This window comes from Corvus moneduloides, chromosome 3 (assembly GCF_009650955.1).
Source record: "Corvus moneduloides isolate bCorMon1 chromosome 3, bCorMon1.pri, whole genome shotgun sequence".
In the NCBI taxonomy this organism is placed as follows: domain Eukaryota; kingdom Metazoa; phylum Chordata; class Aves; order Passeriformes; family Corvidae; genus Corvus; species Corvus moneduloides.
The window spans coordinates 108109861-108134590 of NC_045478.1; the positions used below are offsets into that span (position 1 = coordinate 108109861).

Genomic DNA, 24730 nt, shown 5'->3' on the forward strand with positions numbered 1-24730 from the left:
GCAATAAATTTACACACACGCAACTCCCAACAGTACATCACAAAACCATTGTGAGCCTGGAAGCATTTTCCAAGCAGAAACTTGCACCTGTTTGATTTCAGAGGCCTGACTTAATTCCAGGCTGAAGAGAAACTAGATGGGAAATACCTAGTTTCCCAGTGTGTTAGCTCCTTAAAGTTACCGTGTTTGCTGTCCTTTAATTCAGTATGGGCTGTCTAAGCTGGTCAAGCTGTTGATTCAGCTGAAAGGCACTGTGGTCTTTTAACCTGCATTGCTACACCTCCCCACGTTTGGAGAGCTGTTCAGGGATCCTTAGGTATGCCTTTGGTGTAACTAATACAGGTGTAGATGAATATGCCTGAGAATGTTGCAGTCTTTCACGTGCTCTTCTCCCACACCGTATGGTTACCCCGTGGAAAACCTCTCAAGTGTAACTGACCTGATTGAGGCAGCTCACATTGCAGAGCCAAGTGCATGTCTATAATCTAGCACTGAGGAATTTGAAAAATGGGTTTGCCTGCCCACACTGAGGATATTCAAGTCTCTGCAGATAGTGGCAGTCAGTAATCTGAGCTCTGGTAACTGCTGGACAGCCATTGCAATAACTTCCTTTCATGTGTGTGTGGTTTTGTTTTGTTTTTCTCTATTAGAAAGAGGAAAGGAGAAGAGGTGGATGGAAACGTGACTGCGAAAAAGAAGCAGAAAAAAGAAAAAGAGAAAGAATCAAAGCAGGAAAAACAGCTGAAGGTGAGTTTTAGCTGCTCACAACCTAAGAACTGCTTTGTTGGAAGAGTGCAGTGTCAGGCACTCACTGAAGAGCTGTAGCCTCTAGAGAAAGCAGTACCTTGTACCCAGAGAGAGCAGTTGCAGCACAGACGCTCCTTGTGTCCTGGCACAGGAGGTGCCGTGTCACTGAGGCTTTGCTGAAGGCAGTTCACCCTGCCCCTTTCTCTCAAAAGACAGGAAGGGTGTTCTCTAGGACTTGTGCTTATTGGATTTAAATAGATTAGGTTAAATGCCTTTCTTCTGAGAGGCTGGTTCTGTGCTCCTTCCTATGTCATGTGGCTGTGGTGGCTGGAGCTTGGAGCCCGAGCACTGTTGCAGAAAAGCTTGGAAAACAATAAATAGTTCATTGTAAAAATTAAATAGATAAAGTGTAAAACTAGATTACTGAAAAATCAAATCTTTTTAACCCTCTGGGGAGATGTGTTCAGTTCTCGGGTACAAATTGTGATAGATCACAGCTTTCTACCTTTCACTTTCTAGAATATTGTGGGAAGAATTCCCAGTAGAGCTTCAGGAATTTTGAATTTATTGAAAGTTCTCAAGAAAAAAAACTAACAAGCTGCTTTTGCTGCAGTTGAAATCTTAATGGAGCTGTAGAGAAACAGCATGTCTGGCTTTGAACAAAAGTTTTCTCTTTTGTTGCGTTGGCAGCACCTTAATTTTCAAAAATCCCAGCTGAGATGTTTTTAAGGTTTTGCTGCTGCAGGGGAGATGTTTAGGACAGATCGAGGCATTTTGTGGATCACGGTTAGCTTTGGGTTCACTTTTTTAACAGCATTTCATCAAGCATGGTCATTATCACTGAAAATTAGACCATTTAACCCATCAACCACTTCTTCCAGGGTAGACTACATTTTAACTGTAGCCAGTGGATAATATTCAGAAACCATCTGAGATATTTTAGGATGCTTCTTTGCTTCCTAACCCTTTCAAGTTTTGTAGAAAGGCCCAAAAGAATGTGCACGCTCCTGTGCACTGCTGCAGGTGTCTGTTCTGGTAGAAATTCCTCTAATGCTTAGTTATCTTAAAAGTACAGTGGCAATCAGCATTTCTGATTTTTGTTTTTGATGCAAGGCTCAAATGCAGCTACATCCCCACTGTTCTCAGTGTCAGCTGGGTAGGTGAAATTTGCAAAGAATGTTGAGAGCTTTCTAAGTAAGGGCAGCGATATTTGAAGGATGTGATTTTAAGGATCTGTTTTAGGTGTTTGGTAAAGTGTGTGACTCTCCCTTTTGGTAAAGTTACTGGTTCTTGGAGCTCTTAATCTCGCAATCTGTGTTTAAGATAACATGGATTTGCTAAAACCTTGTGTACATACTGTAGTTTTAGGAATGTTCTTAGCTACTTGCAATCAATTGCTTTCTAAGCTGCTGGGTTATGTCAACAGGAGCAGACAGAGCTGATCTGGGGCATCAAGGATGAGCTGAGGAAGGTCTGCTCCACTAATGACCTGAAAGAGCTGCTGATCGCCAACAAGCAGGAGGTCCCCTCCGGGGAGAATGCCGTGAGTTGGTTGTAGTTGCTCTGCGTGTGTGCAGGGTCTTGGAATCGGTGAAGCTGACCTGACCCAATAGTGCTGCAAGGTCCATGAGTCTGAAGAATGTTCCTAACATAACACTTGAGAAAGAGATTTGGTGCAAAGCCCAGTCCTTCTCTCCCAGGACTCTGGTACTGCTGTTACACTTGCTTGTGAAGGGCGGTGTGGTGGTGAGTGATGCTGAATTCAGCACCGTAGTCGTGGTGTAGTGCTTTTATTCTGCTATTCTCAAAGTGGTCCATATATTTTTTTGGTGCTGGCTCTTCATGAGCAGGTTAGTTAAGGCACTGCACATTCCCTCCCTCCACTGTTAAATTATGCAAAATGAAGCAAAAACTGTACAAATTCTTTCCCAGTTTCTTTTCTAAAAAGAGTCCGTTTCGGTCTATGTAACTTGTGAAACTCTGCTCTGTTTCAGAGCCACATACTGCTTTAAGTATTTGTATTTATCAAGACTCTTTAAAGGAGTGTGGGCTGGGGTGTGGGAAGTGTCTAGACTCAAAATCATCATGGAATACTCTTAGGCCAGAAAACCTGGACTTGTCTGAGCCTACATTCCCACCTACCTACTCATGTGCTCAGATGCAGTAGCTGGTCTTCTCCCTGGCTGTTCTGGCATGGCAGCCTGGTCAGGTGCTGTGTGGTAGGTATGTTCTGAACCATAGGATTATAGAATGGGTTAGATTGGAAAGGACTCCAAAGATCATCTCTTTCCAGTCCCCCTGCCAGGGATTGGGCAGGGATACTACCCCCTAGATCAGGTTGCTCAAAGCGCCATCCAACCCAGTCTTGAACACTTCTAAGGATGGAGAATCCTCTGGGCAACCTGTTCCAGTGCCTCACCACTCTCAGAATGATGAATTTATTCCTAATATCCAATCTAAATGTACCTTCTTTCAGTTTAAAGCCATTGTCCTGTCACTACATGGCCGTGTAAAAAGTAACCTCACTGCTCTCTTGTAGACCCTGCTTAGGTTCTGAAAGGTCCTTCTTTTCTCCAGGCTGCACAATCTCTCAGCTTGTCTTCACAGGAGAGATGCTCAAACCCTCTGGTCATTTTTGTGGCCCTCCTCTGGCCTTACATCTGCGGGTCCATGTCCTTGTTCTGGTGGGAGCCCCAGATCTGGACGCAGTTTTCCAGGTGGGGTCTCATGAAAGCGGAGCAGAGGGGGAGAATCACCTCCCTCCTCCTCGAGAGGAGAGACTGAGCCAGGGGTGTGAGCAGGAGAAACCTTGTGCCGTGCCTCTGAGGCATCATATATCCATCAATGCGGGTGAAGGCTTGGTTTATGCTCAGAGTGTGCGTGATGTGCTGGAAATGTCTGTCTGCGTGCCAGCAGCCTGGCAGCTGTGTTCTTGTGCAGCCCAGGGTAGCACAGTGCGTGTGCTTCCAGCCTCCTCCTGCCATGACCTGCTCTGTGTTCTTTGTTGCTTTAGATCTTGGACCGAGTAGCAGATGGGATGGCGTTTGGAGCTCTGCTGCCCTGCGAGGAGTGCAAGGGGCAGTTTGTGTTCAAGAGTGATGCTTATTACTGTTCAGGAGATATCACTGCCTGGACCAAGTGCGTTGCTAAAACACAGACTCCCAACAGGAAAGACTGGGTAATCCCAAAGGTGGGTGTTCACTGCATATTTGATGTTCTGAAGCACATTTCTGAGCTGATTGAACAAGCAGCAGTCAGTGCTGGATGCCAGAGAGCAGAGTGTGCTGCACTGCTGAGCAGCTGTGACAGCGGCAAGTCCTGTCACAGCCACATCCCTCCAGGAGCAGGCAGCTAATGCATAAATAAACCATATTTTTTCCAGCAGCACTGAATTGAAAGAGATGTTGCTGATTTCATTCGAAACTCATCATTTACCCTCTTCCAGCTTTGTTTTCTCAGTAAAGTGAGGTTTTGTCCAGCTTAGTGTGAATATCTCAAAAATCATTTCCAAGATGTGCAGTAAATACCAACATCTGGCTAGTGCTCGATTCATCCTTTAAATTTTATAATAATATTTATTGGTTTTAAACTCTGGTTGTGCTTCCATCCCACAGGAGTTTCGGGAGATTCCTTACCTGAAGAAATTTAAATGTAAGAAGCAGGACAGGATCTTCTCTCCAGATGCTGTGACCGTGAGCTCAGCACCTCCTCCCTCTGCATCTGCTCCTTTGTCAGAGACCGTGTCTGCACCCAGAGGTAGGTGTCTGGCTGGGCATGAATTGGTGGAGTTCAGGATGTTGTTCAGGCTGCCATTCCCAGCCAGACGTGCCACCCTGAACAGTCCCACTGTTCTCCTGCCCTCAAGCAAGCAGAGCTCTCCTGGTAAAAAAGTGTCTCGTGTGCTTCATCTTCCTAGCACAGGCAGGCCCTGATATGCTGGGTTGCGTGTGGTCATGGGCTTGAGGTCCTGTTGTTTGCTCACAGATCATTTTGGGTGTTTCTTGATGGTGAGGAAATGATGTGTATGCAGAATCAGAAAGGTAATGGCTGATGTTGCAAATTGTATCTCAGGGGAGACCTGCTTCAAAACGCTGCCTTGCTTGGTTTCTTGGGGACCATCCAGGGATGTCCATAATGCCAGATACTCCACATATTTTTAGGTTTTAAGGGCAAGAGGGTTATTCAGGGGTTTGTTTTGTTTCTAAATCATTACTGAGATTTAGCTTTACCAATCACTGACTCCCTTTATGGGAAATATGCCAGCACACAAACTGGCAAAAAGTTGGACTTAAGAAACTCCCTGTAGGTTGCTGGAATGAGTTGCATGCTTTGGTGATAAAGTCTGTCTGCTAAGAACTATGCTGGCTTCTTTCTTATTCAGCCTTTCTAGTTCTGGCCATAGTTTCAGGTGCAGAGCATTATTTGTTACTTGGTTAAAAAGGTGGGACTAATTCTGCAGTTAACTTTAGCCAGATCGTATTATTTTAGCGATGAAGACAAAGTAACCCAGGTCTTGTTGCTGATTAGCAAATTGATTCCAGCCCGAGTCCTCTGAAAGTAACCTCAAAAGGCTGACTAGATTTAAAGCCAGGTTGCTTTGTTTGCTAACAACCCAACTAATCTGAGTTGAGGGGAGAAGAGGAAGCACGACCCTTGGCTGGTCAATCAGAGTTGATAGCATTTATCTTTTAGCAGTGCATATATACTCTTGGACACTTGCCATGTCCTGAACCAACCTGAATTGCAATGTTAACACAATATGATGGAGCCTCAGATGGTTACTAGTTTGCTTCTGACTTGTTATGGGGTTTGCATGATAGAACCTTGTATTGTCCGTAAGATCAAGACTGGGACAGTGTTGCTTGAGAGATGATTCTCTCTGCAGCCTCTCAAAAAAAGATTTCCTTTTGAAAAGGCAGGAGCTTTCATGTGGCAGTGAGTTTCTCCCATGCTATCCAGGCATCAAAAGAAAAGGAAAGCAGAGCACAGTCCCTAGTAGCACAGTGCTGAAAACAGACTGATTCTTTTTCTTTTTACTTAACAAACCAAGAAAAGGGCAAATATGCCTACATACCATTTCCCTGTCTTATATCCCTTCTGTTTGTTGGCAGCTGCAGAGCTTTGTTGCCTTTCCTCTGGGAAGGGGAACACCCTCCTGCTTGCTTAGCACAGGTCAGACCTGCTTGGCCCCTCATCTCCCTGCCAGCTGAGCCAGTTGTACAGAGAGGGGAGGATGCTGTCCCTCTGTGCTTGCTGTTTGTCCAGGGGACTCTGTGCCTGTTGCTAACGTGTCATTTCCAAACCTTTAGACAAACCACTGACCAACATGAAGATCCTGGTTGTTGGGAAGCTGTCAAAGAACAAGGAGGAGGTGAAGAGCATTGTGGAGGACCTGGGAGGAAAGATGACAACAACAGCTAACAAGGCCACCCTGTGCATCAGCACACAGAGTGAGCAGCCGTGCCTCGGTTACTGGTGGCTCTGCTTCAGAGCTGAGCAGATTACAGAGGACACTTGTCCTCAGAGCTGTCTGGGGATCAGTGTTTGGATTAGGGGGAGAGTTTTATGTGCACACATGGCCTGAGTGTGCTTGGAAAAGTAAAGACAGATGTGTGCTGTTTGAGTTTTGCTTACCCAGCGAGTTAACCCGGCAGACTGTGCCTTAAGGCTCTCTTGGGTCAGTGGCAGCTGGAGTTTGTGTGCAGACCATGGTGGTGTGCAAGCCACCTTTGTTGGGATGAGGGGTGCTGGGGGCTGTGTCCATGCTTGCCTTGGAGAAACCCCAGAGCTGACTGTGGGTGCCTGAGGGCAACTTGTTTGCTCTGCTGGCAGCTTAGAGCCTGCTCTTGTTCTGTGTTGGAGTTGTGCACACTGACCGCTGAGGTGGGAGATCTGTTCCCATCCATCAGAAAGTCCAGCTCCAGCCAAGCTCTGGGAATGGGAGAGCTGGACCAGCCAGGTAGAACAGGTGTGTTCCTGCTCTAGCCCAAGCTGCAGCTTTGAACCAAGGAGGGACTTGGCTCTCCAAAGAACATGGTGAATACGAAATGTAGTGGAACTGTGCTTTCACAAAGTGTTACAGAGCCCTGAATCATGGCCAGAGGGAGAGGCTGAGGTCTAAAACCTCACTGATGCATTTTTTTCTCCTTTTCCTATCCTGCCTCTGCAGAGGATGTGGAGAAAATGAGCAAGAAGATGGAAGAAGTGAAGGAGGCCAAAGTCCGTGTGGTCTCGGAGGCGTTTCTTCAGGATGTGAAATCTTCCAGCAAGGCCTTCCAGGAGCTTGTGTCTCTCCATGCGCTTTCACCTTGGGGTGCAGAGGTGAAAATGGAGCACGAGGAAATGGCTGTGGATGGGAAGAGCAGCAAGCCCCCGAGTACAAAGAGCACTGGGAAGGTCAAAGAAGAACAAGGTGAGGAACAAAGCAGTTGTTTCTCCACAGACCTGTTCAGAACTGTGCATGCACAAAGCAAACCTGGGTATAGTCTGTCCTTACTCTTTTATTGAATTTTCTGCACTTTTTCTCGCGGTAAGGTTATATAATGGACATCAGGGCAAGACTAGCTTTAAGTAAACATGAAACTGTCTCCTGAGCTGGCTCTTGTTTCCCCCACTTCAGTCTGCCCAGGCTCCCTGCCATCAGTCCAGTCTCTTCCTTGTAACACATCAGCTTCTCCGCCAGTCTGGCTCAGTGTTGCAGCTCCAGGGAGCTACTGGGACACCAAAAATGACAGACTCTACCCAGGAGGTGTTGGAAAGTGAGAAAATACTGAGGTCCAGCACGTCAGGTCTTTTTAACAGGAGGAAAAATACTGGTGGCATTGCTCACCAGTGCCATTGATAGCTTGCATTATTAACCCTGGATGGTGAACAAAACCATCACATTTGCTCACTTCCCTTCAGAACCTCTTCTCTGTGTCCTCCAAGTGGAGGTTTCTGTCATACAGTTGGGTGTGTTATTGCCAGGCTGTCTCACCACAGTAGCATCCCCAGGGAATCCAAACATTCCTGTGAGGTTTTTAAATCCCAATTTCACATTTGTGGTTGTGTTTATCTGCAGTGCAGGTGAAAAAATTATACAGTCCACCCCTTGGGGCCAGGAGAAAAGAAATAGAGAGAATCTGGGGAAATCTAATTTCTCATTTACTTGCTGGGGTGGGGGCTGTGATTTGGCTGCTAGAACTAAGTAAAAAGCCGTTGAAGTCCGTGTGCTCATATACCAGGAATCTGATTCACCTTAGGGTGATAATTATGCAAATTGAGGATTTTAAAGGTTGATTCAAGTCAGACTGTGTTGCTCACCTAAGAAAAAAATTAACTGTCTTTCACTGCAGGACCTAGCAAGTCTGAAAAGAAAATGAAGTTAACAGTGAAGGGTGGAGCAGCAGTAGACCCTGATTCTGGTGAGTGATAACAGTGCCTGTGCCTGCACCACCCACAGTCTTCAGGATGCGTGATGGTTTGCAAAATGTTTTTTTCTGTGAAAGGATGAGGGTTCCATAAAGGAGCATGAATTTTTAAACCTTCTTCATTGCTGTCAAAGGAAGCATATTGATTGGCATCTGATGCTGGATATTCCAGGATTTTCTAGCGCAGCTTTCAGAAGGACCACTTAAACTAAGGCATGCACCTTGTTCAGCTTTAGGATCTCCTGTCAGTGGAGTGAATAAAGGCCCAGCCAGCAGAGGACACAGGTTTGGCATGAGCATCTACTGATGCTGCTCTCCAAACCTGTGGTGCATGGATGTTCTGACAATTTGTACTGCATCCAAGGCCAGCCTTTGGTTTTCGGTCCATTTGCTAATGGGACGCCTGCAGAGCTGCATCTCTCCTGAGGATTCCTTCTGCTGGTCACACCGTGTTTGATCTTAGATTTTATATCATCCTCTAGCAAAGGCTACAATTTTTTGCCCTCTAGTTCGGGTTGATGTTCACTCCAGTTTATCTAAAGGTGTGTGCTCACAATTCATTAAAAGGAAAACATGCTCCAAGTAGTTTTGAATGAGCTGTGTGGTCACTGTTTTTGCAGTATTTTTGTTAAATCACACTGCTGCGTGAAACACTTGGATGAGTGCAAATGCAGGAAGGAGAGCTAAAACAGTAACCTCCTCCTCTGTGTTCTAATTTGTTTCTCCTCTGCAGGTTTGGAGGATTCTGCTCATGTCTTTGAAAAAGGTGGGAAAATTTTCAGTGCAACCCTGGGACTAGTAGATATTGTGAAAGGAACAAATTCCTATTATAAACTGCAGCTGCTAGAGGATGACAGAGAGAACAGGTGAGTTTAGTTTTCCCTCAAAATACTTTTGTTCACTTTTTTCTAATAAATACTGGATTTTTGACACTCCAAAAGCCAAGTATGAGTAAAATGTCTTTGGGGAGATAACAGATTGGTATAGTTACTTGAAAAAAACCCCACTACAACACAAACAAAAAACCCCAAAAAACTAAAAGAACTTCTCCAAACCTACCAAACAAGCCACCCATGGAGAAATCTGATCTGCATGGAGACATTCTTTGTCGTGTTGACAAAACCTAAGGTGGGGTTTTTTCCCCCATATTCTCTAAGTTAATTTTGTCTTCTAATTGCAGAGCTGTAACCTTGGGAAACAAAACCAGATTCTGGCTGTTCTACCACAGTGTAATCCTGAATTGTGTGCCCTGAAGCATAACAAAATGCATGAAATAGTCAGGAGCTGATCGTGTGTTTAGCTTTCCAGTCTCATTGGGTGCATGGCAGAGCTGTCCAGTGGTTGCATTGCTAATTAGATGAAGAGATTGAGAGGGTTCTTTAAAATGAAACTGCCCCTGCCAAGCACATAAATGACACAGAAATCCAGGGTAACAAGGACCGTGGTTCAGCTCCAGATTTATTGCACTTTACCATGTTTGTAATAAGCTTTTGTTGCTGCCTCGTGTATGAGGTTGTATCAAGTGTGGGATTCAGTACGTGGAGGGATTTCAGTGCCTGCATTTCATATGTGGCATATTGGAAAGGTTGATTGATTGTATCCCCATAAATACTGCAGAAGCTCCCCCAAGGCGGTGTCAGAAGTACAAACAAATACTTGATTTACTTCTGGTTTCTCTAAAATGCTGAACTCTGGGGCCCGGGGCTTAAAGATGCGTTGTCTTTGTTTTTCAAATATATGACCCGAATAGTCTGAAGATTTGTATTTGCAAAACATTAAGATTGAAGAGATGTTAGCCTCTTTTTTCCTGCTGGGCACCCATTTATCCTCAGGGATGTAGTTCTGGTGTGTTAACACTAGGCATTTTTATGCCAGTTCTAGGACATATGGTGACTCCTCTGTTGATTTCCCACAATCACAGATAAGTGAGTGTGTTCCATAAAATTAGTGGTATGCCAATGGCTGATAGCACTGGAGTAGCTGATGCCTGTTCTTTTCTCCCATTCCATTTCTCCAGATACTGGGTGTTCAGATCCTGGGGCCGTGTGGGCACTGTAATCGGCAGTAACAAGCTGGAGCAGATGCCATCAAAAGAAGATGCCATCGAACAGTTCCTGAATTTGTATGAAGAGAAAACTGGCAATTCTTGGCATTCAAAGAACTTCACTAAATATCCCAAAAAATTCTACCCACTGGAAATAGATTACGGACAGGTAACCCTGAAATGCCCCACTCCCAGGTGGAGCATTGTTGAGATTCCTCGCTGTTGCTGTTCTGTTCTGTGCTTACTCTTGGATCACTTGCACTTAACAAACCAGGGGAATGAAGTGCAGCTGTTGCATCTTTTCTCTGCTACAGGAGAGAGCTGTAGATCAAGGAGTACCATCCATTAAAATAGACCTGCTGGGAAACTAAGGATTTTTCTGTTATCAGATCTGATGTTCCTTCAATGCTTGTTCCTGTTTGCTCTGTAATTTTAAGGATATTAATCTGAATTTAGTTCAGCAGTCAGTTCACATACATTCTGTCTGAAAATGTATTTTTTTTTTAAATTTAAAATAGATTCTACTCATCTGTCTACTGCCTCCAAAATCCTCCCAAATGCTGAAGCAACTCCTATGCAGCATTTCACTTAATGCACATATTGAGCAGGCTGAGAAAGAGAAATTATTCACTGCCAGTAAGATTTGGCTATTTAGACAGCTAAGCTAAATAAGAATCCTCTTCCTTCTTTCCAGTGGGGGTTTGTGTGTTTATTTAAAGGCATACCTGTAACCTGAACTATTTTCAGACTAAATAGTTGAATGCTGTTAATAGCTATAAGGTTGCTAGAGAACATATTTTCAAGACATTGTGTTTTCCTGTGGCCAGATTAATGGATGTCATCTTCCAGTGCAAAGCACTCGAAGCTTGGCTTAAATTCTGGAAATTTGAATATTGCAGTGGCAAAGTGTCTGTTTCAGTGTAATATACAGTGTTACTCAAAGCACCTGGCTGATTTATTCGTGTAAGGCTCTCTCCATGAAGGCATTGGGATGGTATTATGGCTAATTGATGATTCCCGTACACATCTACAACAGTTTTTATTACAAAAACTTGGTGAAACTAGTTATTACATCTATTTTGTCATAAAAGCAGCAAAGTAAACAGTCATTTTTTCATATGAAAGTCTCTATGCAGCAGAAAGCTTGCAGAAAAAGTAATTAATACTTGCTTGAGGTGAAGCAGAGATGCAAAGAGAGTTCCTATTCCCTTCATTCTTCCTTCTGCTTGCTTTTTACAGTGCCATCTCTTGAAATAACATCTGCCAAATTACTGAATAGGTGGTTTTTTTAAGCCCACTTTGTTCCAGAATGTCAAAGCAGTGTCCCACGCTCCCCATGAACTTCAGGCTAGTCATAGTATGCACACACTAAATTGGTTTTGAGTTGTTGCCATGGCAGCCAGCCTGTTACTTTTATCCTTTGTGATTTTGCTAATTCTGATACTATTTTTACCTTTCAGGATGAAGAAGCTGTCAGGAAACTGACAGTAGGTGCTGGGACAAAATCAAAACTTGCTAAGCCAATCCAAGATCTTATTAAGATGATCTTTGATGTGGAGAGCATGAAGAAAGCAATGGTGGAATTTGAGGTGACTACACACATTCACGTTTCTCCCTTCTAACCTTCCATCATGCACAAACAGAAGCAAGTTCTTTGTAATCCAGGGTGCTTCATACTTCCCAAAAGTCAAGTGTGAGTTTTAGATCTGTCTTAAAAAAAAGGCAAGAGCCTGTCTGGAATATACCAAGCCCTGGAAGTAGTAACTTAGTAATGGCACATGCAGTTCTTAAAACACAGGTGCATTCTTTGTCTATCAATGTCTTCAATTTAACAAGCCTATGAGAGAATTGTGTGCCAGTCCTGGGATCAGTAATCATTCTGTGGTTTTGTTTGTTTGTGTTTTTCTCCAGTCACACGTGCATAGTGACTGCTGTTTGCTGAATGCTCCTAAAGTATTAATACAGATAACCAGTGTGGTGACACTCCTTTTTTCTAAGCAGGGAGCCACATTTCGGGGCTGGGAAGTGCACAAATACCATGGATTTAGGTAGCAAATGAGATGCAATTCAGACTAGAGAAATGCTGCCAGTTGATACATGCACTAATGGAAGTGTCTCATCAAAGTCCAGATCCTCTTCTGCACAGGGTGGACTTGAGATTGTTTCAGTTGTATTTCTCATTTGTTCTAATAAAACTCTATTTTCATCCATTCTTCTTTCCTCCGTACTTCTTGATCAATCCTTCTATCAAGCCTTCAGAAAGTGGTTTGGTAGCATGATCTGTCTCTCCTTGCACTGTTTTACTGGTGTGCAGAGATCCTGCTGTTTGTTTTAAGGCAGCCATTCAAACTAATTCTAAATAACAAATTTCAGGTTTTTTCAGCCAGCTTAGTTATCCTGCCCAAAGACTTCATATTTAAGTTGCTGCTCTTTGCTCTCTGTATCATTATTTGGTGTATCTACCTCTCGGAACAGCTTTGCACCATTTTCTGCAGTTTACCTGAAAGCTTTCATGGCTTGCCCAGCATTTTATAGTACCTTGGGTTAATTATGTTCTCCTATATCTTCAGTGGTGTTTTAAATCAAAGTCTTGTAAAATATGAATAATTTTTTGTAACTGGCTAAAGACTCTGAACTGATCATCATCTCATGTCATTTGGTTTTGTAGAACCCTCTTGAAACTATGTTAATTCACACCATCTGCAGATCTATAGCAGAACTGAGACTCCAGATGGGCCAGTCCTCCTATTAGATTTATCTTCCTGTACTGATGCTGCTGAACAGCTGTTTTCTGTTAGAGGAAATAGTATTTTTTCTGATTAGTGGTTTCTATGTGTCCTCCAGAAATGACTGTTTAGTTCCTTTAATCAGCCTGATCATAAGTATTTTGTTCCATCCAGGCACCTCTTGCTTTGCCAGAACTGTAGCAAATTCTTAGTCTTTCCATTGCATGACAATGGATTTATCTGATGTATTTATCTTCCTGCTTCTAACTTAGCTTTCAAGAATTTCACCTCACCAAGCATACAGGAGTTTATTACAATTACCTATGTCATTGTTTTAGATGAAATGGCTTGTTAGAGGACTGAGTCTACTCTAGTGCTGTGCCCTCCCTTGCCTGGGTGGAAGGCAAACATCTCCCTTGCGTCTTGTGATGATCCTGGTGCACACATCTGTGATGCAGAGCTAATTCTTCCCATTGCCCCCAGTGCACCTAGCAGTAATTTTAGTGCTGTTGTTTTAGGCCCAGCCCTTTGGCTGCTGTGCTCCTTTGGCACATCTAATGATAAAGCTTTGGGTGCAGTTTAGCTTTAAACCAGAGCTTAGCTCTGGAGGACTCTGTCTACCTCCCGTGAGTCATAGGAGATTCCAGCCTTTGGCTGTTTGTGGGCTCTGTCGGAATTGTGCTCCTAAATCACGTGACTGGGGGATGTTTTAAGTGTTAGTGTTTGTGTGTTAGTTATTATATGTGTTAGTTTACAAGTTTATATAACTTACAATTATTATAGGTATTACAATTATTATAGGTTATTATATTCTGCACATCCAAGTTAAGTGGCTCATTTTACTTTTATGTGTCCTGCATGATTTTTCAGCTAATAATGACATAATACAGATTGGTACAGGTGGTACTCAGCAAGAGAGTATTGGCCCCGAAAGTTTGGGAGCTATAAATCTATTGCAGATTGGTTTTCGTTAGAGTATTAATCTTGGCTTTGTGCCTCTCATGTCCCCAAGTCAAGATCAGTTTTGAAGCCTGTCTTCCCTCTTGCAGCCTATCTTGGCTTTTCTTGGTATCTGGCTTTAGGTATGCTTAGCTGTCACTGAAGGTGAAAGTTCCTAAGCCCAGTACAAGATGGAAATCTCCATGCAAAATCACTTCAGGTCTTTCATTCCAGTGTCTGTGGCTTAGAAGAGCCTTCTGAGTTCATCTTGCAGAGAAGATTTGCATACAGCTGGGTTTCCTAGATCCATAGTGGATAAATAATGTGGGACTTAGCCAGACAGTGTGTGACAGTCATGGTTTCATAGGATCTTCTGTCCATGAGCTAAATCTTAAATCCATCAACTTCAGTAAAAACTAGTTTGACCTGCAAGAGTGTGTGGTAAGTACTGTCAAGAGTCTAGAGGGTGTAGGTATAATCTTTCTAAAATACTCCACTGGGCTTGATTTTTATTTAACGTTTTTGCATTCAGATGGTCCTTTAACAATGTAGGGATTTCCAGCACTCTCCCAAGATCCATCAATACACAAAGAAAACCAACATCTAAATTAAATCAGTGGATAAATGCGGGCAACCAAGACCATTGCTTTAACTTAGTTGAGGGGTTTTGGCTCATTTTTCATAAATGAATATGAAGCACCTCACAGCCTCTTTGCATTTGACCGTTGATAATTGTAGGGTAAAGTTGGGAGAGGGTGTCTGGATTGTACCTAGAGACACAGGTGATCTTATGAACAAGAATTACTTCATTCAGTTTGCTTCTTTGCCAGCCTTAAGTCTATGGTTACTTATGTGTTCAAGGAATGCATCTGACATGAGGTTAATATTAAACTTCATGCCAGACACTTAATGTCCTATTTTTGTGTTGCCCTAGCATGTGTGCTTGGCTTCCTATTGCAGTATTCCTTTGGTTATAGGATGTCTTCTCAATGGTGTGTCCTTCTGATGTAATTCCTCAATCCACAGAGTCTAAAATGTTTCCATTCTTTGTGTGGTCAGTCCTATTAGCATGGAAAAACTAGTTCTCTAGAAACCAGAGAGGGAATGCTGCAGTGGTTTAAATGTAGCGAAATTTGGGTTTAATACTTATATCTTTATCAGATTGACTTGCAGAAGATGCCACTGGGAAAACTGAGCAAGCGACAGATCCAGAGTGCATACTCCATCCTGAATGAGGTTCAGCAGGTGAGCGTGAAAGAGATGTTAGAGCAAAAAGGGAATTCAGAGCAATTCAGGGAATTGATCTGGGCTCAGAGTGGGGTGAATGCTGAGCTGTGCATATAAAGATCTGTGCTTTCTCTCTCCTTCTCTCTGGAGAAGAGGATGTGGCTTCCATGGGTAACCAGTTAGTTCTCTTCACTGTTGTACCAGTGTGGGCAGTACTTGGGTCTTTCATGTTTTTATAGCTCAACCTTTAGGCTGCACCAAACATAAGTGGCAGTTGAGCAAATGAAGCTGGTGCCTTCATCTAGTAGTGAGCTGGTGTTTCCAGCCCAGAGAAGTCTGTCAGAGGATGAGAATAAAGGTTGACACAGGAAAGGGTCTGGTTTGATAACGTTGCTGTATTTACACATTGTGATCTGAACCATTCCAGAATCACTACATAGTATTACCTGTACAGATTGCAAAAATGTACCAGCATAACCCATTGTTTTCGCCAAGGGCTCCCTGGCAAAACATAGATACAGGAGGTTCTTCAGTTGTTAGAATAGACCAGAACCTTGACAGGGATATGCACCACTTACAGATCCTGAAGACTTTATTTTGCACTCCAGAAACATAATCCCAATTGAATTTTTCTCATACACAATTCTGTGTATTTCTGTGCAAATGCTGTGGGTTGCTGCATGCAAGACACTTGAACAGAATTGCTCTTTTTAGTCCTGTGAGAGTTTCAGCACGAGCACTGTTTGTATTGCTGCTCCTGTGTTAGTCCTTAAGTATCTTGTGTGTTTTTATTGCTATGGAGACTTAGTAATTTTCTTTGGTGCTTGTTGTCTTGTCTAGGCAGTTTCTGACAGTGGTTCAGAATCCCAGATTTTGGACCTCTCCAACCGCTTCTATACGCTGATTCCTCATGACTTTGGGATGAAGAAGCCACCTCTCCTAAATAACTTGGAATACATTCAGGTATTGACTGGAAAATGTGTGTTGTTGGCAGGCAACAGGTCTTGATGTCAGACATCTAGCATAGAGAATATGTGAGGTTTTAACACTTATTTAACTTCATAAAAGCACAAGGTTAAAGTAACTGTTCAAACCTTACAAACAAAAAGATATTCTGAAGAAAAACAAGTTTAACCTCATGCTTTCATGAGGTTAAACTTCATTTTTCTTCAGATTCTTTTTGTTTGTTTATGTGCATATATCTGGGTAAATAATTATATGCATAAGGTATTAGAAGATAGAGATGTTACGTGTATATATCTGTGTGTATATTTTAATATATTTTGGGGTGTATATATGATGCCTTAGGTCTTCAGGCATCATATATGTATTTAAAGACAGTGCTGTTGTGTTATTAGATGGCACCATGTGGCCTGTGATTGTCATAAACTTTTTAAATTTGGGGTATCCCAGACTTACTCTGAACATGTCAAAGGCCTAAGTAACATAACATAACCTATTTAAATCCTTCAGGCTAAAGTGCAGATGTTGGACAACTTACTTGATATTGAGGTTGCTTACAGCCTTCTCAGAGGTGGAAATGAAGATGGAGATAAAGACCCAATTGACATCAACTATGAAAAGCTTAAAACAGATATTAAGGTAAATGAAATAAAAGGCAAAGAGTGGCTGTGAATATAAGCTGATGTCCTGTTAGTTTGCAGCAAAACAAATCACCTCAGCTGTAACTGGACAGATGTATTGGCACCGAGATGGGTTAAGGAACTGGAGCATGTGTTCAAGGAGATGCAGAAAGAGCTGAGCTGTTTTGATCTGGAGAAAAGAAAGCTCAAGGGATATTGTATCAATATCTAGGAATACCTGATGGGAGAAGGAAGGAAAGAAGACAGAGGCAAACTTTCCTCAGTGGCTTCAGTGACAAGAGGCAATGGGCACAAATTGAAATATAGGCATTTGTGTTTAAACAAAAGAGAAAGCTTTTGTTGTTGATGTTGTTTGTTTTGGGTTTTTTAATTTGTTTACTCTAGCAGTGGTCAAACACTGGAAGAGGTTGCCCAGAGAGGCCACAGAGGCTCTATTCTTGGAGGTGTTGAAAGCTTGACTGGACTCAGTCCTTGGCTGACCCTTCTTTGAGTAGTGGAATCGAAAATCATCTCAGTTTCCAGCATTTTCTCAGACATTCTGTGGCTGTCTGTATATCTGTGCATCTTCTCTAGCTGGGAATGTATTTCCACCTAAATGGTGGAGGAGGTTTAAAGGGGGCAGTTGAAAGCATAGGGTGGATGTTGTCGTGTTGTAAGATGGCTGCTACTTTGTGTGCTGAGGAAACTTCTCATTTGCCTCTTTACAGGTTGTTGACAAAGATTCAGAAGAAGCCAAGATTATCAAACAATATGTGAAGAACACTCATGCTGCTACGCACAACGCATATGACCTCAAAGTTGTGGATGTAAGCTGGGCAGTACTGGGCTTTATCTTTGGGAGGATGGACTATCCTAAGTTGACTTGCTTGTTTGCAATTGCCTTATATTTTTTGAGTAGCTTACCCAGTTTCCTCTGTTGGGGGGTGATTTGATAGAACATTTCCTTTTAATTAGAATAGCAAAAGTCTAAGCAGAGATGAATCTAAGCTTAATGAGGTGTTTTTGCTTTCGTGTATATTTATTTTAATTTAATTTGCTTCAAAAGGAAGGTGGAGGAGTAATCATCTGAAATTGAGCCTTAGTTCATTGAATGATTTTTTCAGAAAAATAAAGCCTCATGAAAATGCAGAAGAAAAGGTGGAGAAGTAATCAATACCAAGTACTTGTGTGATTGCCGCTACCTCTTTTTTGCTAGCATGGCACAGCAAATTGCAAATACTAAAACCCATCCTGATCAATTTCCCTAGCAGATCAATGTACATTGCGGATCGGATGATATTTTTTTTTCTCCCCTCTGATGAGTTGCATGAAGGTAATGGTTTATTTGCTTAGTTATTCTTTTCCTCCTGTCCGCTTCTGAACTGAAGATCTTCAGGATTGAGCGTGAGGGAGAGAGCCAGCGTTACAAGCCCTTCAAGCAGCTCCACAACCGCCAGCTGCTGTGGCACGGCTCCCGCACCACCAACTTCGCCGGCATCCTCTCGCAGGGTCTGCGGATAGCTCCGCCTGAAGCTCCTGTGGTAGGTGAAACAGATTCTCTGGCTGCCAACCCCCCTGTGCCCAGAGATGGCCACAGGCAGGGACAACTTAAATAAGGGAATTTCTGTGTGGGGAGGGCCCTGTGTTACCTGCCAGCATTCAGACAACATTGTGTCCCCCGAATGGGTTGCACACTGGTGTCCACGAGAGCTTGAGTTGCAGCTTTGCCCTCCTGGGAGCCCAGCCAGGTGGATTCAATGCTGCCTTTGTGTTATTGCCCCCATTTTATTTATTTATTTATTTATTTATTTAATTCCTGCTTGCAGACCGGCTACATGTTCGGGAAGGGCATCTATTTTGCAGACATGGTATCCAAGAGTGCTAACTACTGTCACACATCTCAAGCTGATCCCATCGGTTTAGTACTACTGGGAGAAGTTGCCCTTGGAAATATGTAAGTAACTTAGGAAGAGTATTTGCCAAATGTGCTTAATACATCCTCATAGAGGGTGATGCTAAGATTGCAAGCCTTCTCTTCAGTGTGAAGAAAAAGCATGTGTTTTTTCTTCAGAAACAAGATTTGTTTTTTCTTAAAATAAGAGCCATTGTTGCAGGTCTAGCTGAATCTTGTACAAAATGCCAACATCATTAAAGTTAGTAACCAAGACAAATAAGGGCTGTTGAGTTCCAGAAGACTAGAATTTAGATTAACTTTACTTTAACTCATCATAAACTGAAGCCTGAAAAATTTGTGATTTTTTTTTTTCAACAGAATAGTTTAAGATGAATGTAAAGTGCTATTGTGTGTTCTTTGTGCTGTCCAGGTATGAGCTAAAGAATGCCTCCCACATCACAAAATTGCCCAAGGGAAAACACAGTGTCAAAGGTAAGCATTAGTAGTTCTCGTTGGTAATCTGTAATTGATGGCAGATGGGGTTGTAGCTCTCTGCTTAGCGAAGAAAACTGTAGTCACTTCTTAGCTGTACTTCCTTTATGAAGTTGCATAATGTTGCCCTTTAGTTGCATCAGGATGTGTATGTGGTGTTCTAAGATTGAAGTTAATACACTCTGAGTGTTAAGACTGATGGTGCCTGAAGTTCAGGAGGAAACTTTCATTTGATGTTACACTGGAGAAAATACAAAGTGCATTCTCCAACTTCTTACTTGCTTTCATTGTAACAATACTGTGTATTTTAGAAGAAAGATGAATATACCAGAAGAATAATTGTTTAGCTTTCAAAGTGGCTTAGAAGCTTGGACAGAAGGGAGAAGCTAAGAATAAAAGTTCAGATGGAACAAGTGCTCTCGTTACACTTCTATCTGCAAAAAGTGTCATATATTGAAAAAGAAGATAAGAGAAAAGACTTAGATGTCTAATTCAAGCAAAAGAAATGGTAATTGTGACTGTCTTCTCTACCAAGATGGGAGAGTGAAGAACAGTATCTTCAGTAATGAGTGGCTTTTCTTAAACTATTCATTTTGAGAGGCTTAAAAAGTCAGTTGCCTAAAATAGAATAAAATATGATTTAGCACCTGTTTCAATACATACTACTTACGTGCTTCAGGATGTCAAATCAGATTTATATTGAAAATGTTAACGAGAGTAAGACTTGGTTTGTTGTACTTGTCTGAAAATCCTGTGATGTGCATGTTTTCATTAATGGAGGTAGGATATGAGAGCTACAAATCTCTTCTGGTTTACCTTTGATCATACAGATTAGACAATTAACAGCTGAAAGTAAAATTCTCATTTTTAATGTAGCAGAGTACAACTGCCATAAAGATGGTGGTGCTGAATTGAATAAACAGACTGTATTCTTTGTGTTATTTTGAAGATACTTCAGTATATGTGATGTAGTATTTGGCTGGCTGGGTCATTTTCTATTTGTGCAAAGTCTGTGTTTGCCTTCTAGATTTGCAACTAATGTTGTTTTCCCTTTCTAGGCTTGGGCAAAACGGCGCCTGATCCCACAGCCACTACCACCCTTGGTGGTGTAGAGGTTCCCTTAGGGAATGGGATCTCCACAGGAATTAATGATACCTGTCTTCTGTATAATGAGTATCCTTTGCTGTTACGTTGGCTGCACACGGTGTTTGAATGTTGCTACGTTTGCAGGACCTCACTAAGGCCAGTTGGGAGTTTTGCCTCACTGTGTTTTGTTTGTTTTAGATCTGCTTTGGGGAGTATTTGCAGACAATCTCTTCTGCAAGGGGGATGATTTTACAGTTGTTGCACTTAAATTGTCATTCTGCAAAAAAAGGAAACAATGCACGTACCAATAGCTGTTCCCCAACAGGACTCCATACCAAAGCTATTGGAGTGGCCAGGCAACACTGCCCTGTAGTGTCTTGCCCAGGGACAGGGGAGGGGAATGCAGCCTGTGGTTTCACATCACTCCAGTCTGGTTTCTTCTTCATGGTGCTGTGGCAGGCCAGCTTGGCCAGCAGGAGATGGGGCAGCCAGCTCTGTGGTCTTGCGCTCTCTCAACACATCTTTTGTATTTCCCAAACCTCTGCAAGTGTTGAGGTAAGCCCCAAATGCCCATCAGAGATACAGCCAGTAAGTCTCTTTCTAGGCAGAAGTGCTTCCAAATCAATTAGTGCTTTAAATCCACAAGAGGTCATAAGAATACAAATAAGTGATGTCTAAAGTCCCAGCTCACTCTCTTCACTGCCAGTGAAGCAGGTAACCCAGTAATTAAATCTGTGGGTTTGTAGAAACTGCCTTTGGCCTTGGTGAGCTGTTTTCCTCCTACAAGCAGTATTGGCAACACAACTCATGGCAATACTGGTTTTATCTTGAGTTTTCTTAAATACAGCATCTGTCAGATGATGAACTACAGTATAGTTGATATTAGCTGGTTGAGGTAACATGATGTGTATTTATTTTGTTTTACACTTCAGGGTTAGAGGTAAGTTTTGTGGCCTAACGCATTCCAAAACAAATAGGTGAGCTGGGACTGTCTCTGGAAAAATAAGAATGTGCAAACACTGCCAACCGTTACAGAGCTCTTCTCTGTGATTCCAGTTTGGGTTTTCTAGGGGGAAATTAAGAGGGCATTAATGACTTTGTGCTGGAAAGTAGCAACAGAACTGCAATTATAATTGTAAGTGCTGGGTCTGAAACTGCAGCTCTCATCTAGGCTACATGGCTTCTCTGCTTAGATAGAAAGAGAGATGTATGTTGCTCTGACAAAAAATAATTTTCAGGAGGCACAGCCCCTTACTTAAGTTGGTTCACCTGCCTGTCACTCAGGATTCCTGCTGCACATTCTCTAAATGACTTAATTGCTTGTTCCTAACTATTGTATAAAACATTTTCAGATTCAAGGAAAAGTCAGATTTAAAATTTTGTTGTTTGAGAACTGGTTAATCACACAGGCATCTGTATGGTAACATAAGTTCAAAGGTAAAGTTTCGCTGTGTTTTGAGGTTTTTCTGTGTTATTAATATCAACTACTGTAATTATTCCTTGACATTCTTCCCAGATATATTGTGTATGATGTTGCTCAGGTAAATCTGAAGTACCTGTTGAAACTGAAATTCAACTATAAGACATCACTCTGGTGAACAGTATTTAGAAGCCCTGTTAGAGTTATACTGTAGTTACACTATAGCTTTGACTTCTGACATGCTTATGCATTGACTTCTCTTACCAAGATATCAAGAGCTAAACTGCAGAAGAGATTACTAAATCCTATTTAGTACAACACTTAGTGAAAGTTTTTATATAAAAGTGTGGCAATACATGGACCTGAATTCTGATGAGAACGAGTACCTGGTTTTGTTTTATACCGCTTCTAATTCTGGTGCTTTAAGTGTTTCTTTTAATTGACCAAACTGACAAGAAAGAAAAAAAGAAATTAATCTGGTGTTCTTAGCCAAACAGAGCTGGGCAAGAGCAGGAGAAGAAACTTGAGCACGTTTGTGATACTTGCTCTGTTAAGGTCCCCCTTGTTTAAGAAACTCTTTTTCAGTTTTCACTTGAATAAACAATAAATGTGCATTTATTTTGAGGTAAAAAAGAATAAAAGCTAATTTCATACTAACAGCTTTATGTTTCAAAACTTCCAAATTGTTTTGGTTTTGAGTCAAAAATTAAATGTATTTGGTAGAGTATTCTTAGACGTGGTATCTCTCTTGAAGATCGAATGCCAAATATTGAAATCTGTAGTCATGTTTCAGGAAGTTATGGTGAAATTAAAATTTGGACTTTCCACTGAGACTTCATCTGTCAACAGTTGCTGTGGTAAACATGGAAAATGAGCTTGTGGCTGTTTGAATTTAGTATTAGCCCAAATAAACCTCCTTTAAATACCTATCTTCAACATGATGTAAGTTGGTTGTTGTAGACTCACATCCTAACAAAGCTCTAAGTTGAGTTTGGGCTCAAGCTTCATTCATCAAGACCTGGGGTGAGGTCTGTTGCTACACTGTCGGTGGTCTTGAAATCCCTGTCTCAAAACAGCAATACAAACTGATAATTTCAATGTTTCATGATGCTTGTTACTTCTCACTTTCCATCAGTCATTGAGCAGTATGGGAGCACTTAACCATAGAACAACATCGGATTGTTCTCTTCAAAAATTACTGATTTCCCTGAGGCTTTAGGGAAAGTGATGGCTAATTCCCAAGAAAGGGACAGTTCAAGACCATTCTGATGGTTCTGACTTCACTCTCTAGCAGCCTGTGTGGAAACAGCAGACCCATTTCCTAAAATGTTGTTGTGTCCCAGGGCCTGTTGTAAAAGGAGTTTGAAGCCAAAGTGGTTGCTAATGGTGCAGGTCTTTCCAGGGCCCTTGAAGGAGAGGAGGATGAAGAGTGATAGATGGAAAACAAAGCTGCTGTCAGGGAGAGAAGGAAATGTGGAAGCACTGGGTAAGTTGTATGGCTTGAGGACAGCTCAACAGAAAAAACTGATTGAGGTTGGTGATAATGGATTTTAAGAGGAAGTAAGGAGAGTGGCCTGTCTTCTGCCTCTTAAGTAGCTTAACCGGTGGCTAATCATTGTTTTGCTTCCAAAAAACCCTTTTGGTCAGGCTCTTAAGTATGGTCTTGTCAGTCTCTGAAAGAGAACGTGAGAACATGTTCCATTTAGTTATGAGATAGATAATTATTTTTCCCCCTCAAAAGAAGCAGTTAACAGTTCCGTTTGGGACCAGGAGTAGAAGGCAGCTGATTTTGATGCTCCCTCTGTCGCCTGTACTAGAGGTGGCTGAAAGTTCCCTGTTGCTCCAACCCAAGCAGCAGCAGGAGTGCTTTGTGCTGTGTATGTAGTGCTCAGTTATAATTGCAGCACAAGCACGTACATCCCAAGCTGTCCCTAACCTCGCAAATATGGCAGGAAAAGATACAGGCCTTTCTGAAGAGGCAGCAGGTGCCCTTTGGGGGCTGTAGGAGAGCCCCATGACTGTCCTGCTGTGAAATCTGATGTGAATTCAGGCACTGCTTCTGCTGCCAGCTTGTCTGACCGTGGAGCAGATCCACTCTCCTGGAAGCGGGCACTGGTGCCGCCAGACCCAGCGGATGGACAGCCTCTCCCTGGGGCCAGGCTGGGAAGAGCAGCACGGTGACAACCACTGAAGGCACTGCTTTGGGAATACGAGCACACAGCAGAGCTGGATGAATAGGTAGCCCCATTTCTGTCAAAAGCACTTGAAAGGAGTGAGTTGTCAAGACATTAGGTCCCATGACATCCTCTGCTTTTTTCAGGGGGGGCATGTTGAGGAATGGCTTCTGATCTAAATGTTAAACTACCAAAAGCAGCATTTTATAAATATTTAACCATTTTATCTTTATTTAGCATGGCTGCAGGCCCTGTTGTACAACAGCTCACAAACATTAAGACAGTCCATGCAGTTAACTGAAGGAAGCCAGCCTAGGCTTACTGGTTGGCAGTCAGTGTAAATTCTTAGTGACTTGCCTGAATTCATGCAGGAAAGAAGTGGCTGAGAAAAAAAATTAGAGCACAACCAACCTAGTATTTAGGCCATAAAATGATGACATTCTGCCCCTGTCCCCCTTCAGGTTCTAATCAGAGGAAAGGCGGGGAGGGGGGAACCCCCAAACAAATAATTTCTATACAAAAAAGACCTCTGGACACACAAAGTTTCTCAATACCATAATTGTACTCCTGTTCTTAAATGAGGCCTGTAGTGTTTGTAACTACTGAGGTCTCTGCTTCAGCTTGCTTTCTGGAAGACTGTTACAGACCTCACTGTGAATTTTGGGAATATAATGACATAATTGTCTGCTGAAATGTTATTGTAGCCAATTTATATCCCACTTAGTGTTTTGCCTGAATTGCTTTTATGTATGTGTTGAGCCCCCTAACTTAGTCCATTATACTTAGGCTCCTGTTATGCCCATAAAAATAGTTTCTGCTGTTGTGGAGTACATGTATCTGAACAAGATGTGTGCTTGTGTGTGCTTTGACTTTCAAGTTAATGCCAGGCTCCTTCTCCAGAAATTGTCATTTTGGAGATGAAGTGGCACCTGTGAGAAGAAATGCAGATGTAGGTCCCAGCCACGTTGCTGTGATGATTTTCATTTGCT

The 24730-nt window shown here is 42.4% G+C and overlaps 1 protein-coding gene across 1 annotated transcript in view; it reads left to right on the forward strand.

Annotated features, from left to right (window-relative positions):
* Positions 1-22503, forward strand: part of PARP1 (poly(ADP-ribose) polymerase 1) — a 32870-nt gene extending 10367 nt beyond the window's left edge. Inside the window, exons 5-23 of the mRNA XM_032103301.1 lie at positions 651-747; positions 2174-2290; positions 3761-3937; positions 4362-4503; positions 6057-6197; positions 6917-7159; positions 8082-8150; positions 8890-9022; positions 10174-10369; positions 11661-11789; positions 15027-15110; positions 15933-16055; positions 16566-16694; positions 17404-17502; positions 18064-18216; positions 18502-18629; positions 19000-19061; positions 20120-20234; positions 21664-22503. Coding sequence (XP_031959192.1) covers positions 651-747; positions 2174-2290; positions 3761-3937; positions 4362-4503; positions 6057-6197; positions 6917-7159; positions 8082-8150; positions 8890-9022; positions 10174-10369; positions 11661-11789; positions 15027-15110; positions 15933-16055; positions 16566-16694; positions 17404-17502; positions 18064-18216; positions 18502-18629; positions 19000-19061; positions 20120-20234; positions 21664-21745 — 2419 coding nt within the window. The 3' untranslated portion in view covers positions 21746-22503. The remainder of the gene's footprint in view (positions 1-650; positions 748-2173; positions 2291-3760; positions 3938-4361; positions 4504-6056; positions 6198-6916; positions 7160-8081; positions 8151-8889; positions 9023-10173; positions 10370-11660; positions 11790-15026; positions 15111-15932; positions 16056-16565; positions 16695-17403; positions 17503-18063; positions 18217-18501; positions 18630-18999; positions 19062-20119; positions 20235-21663) is intronic.
* The last annotated feature ends 2227 nt before the right edge of the window (positions 22504-24730 follow it).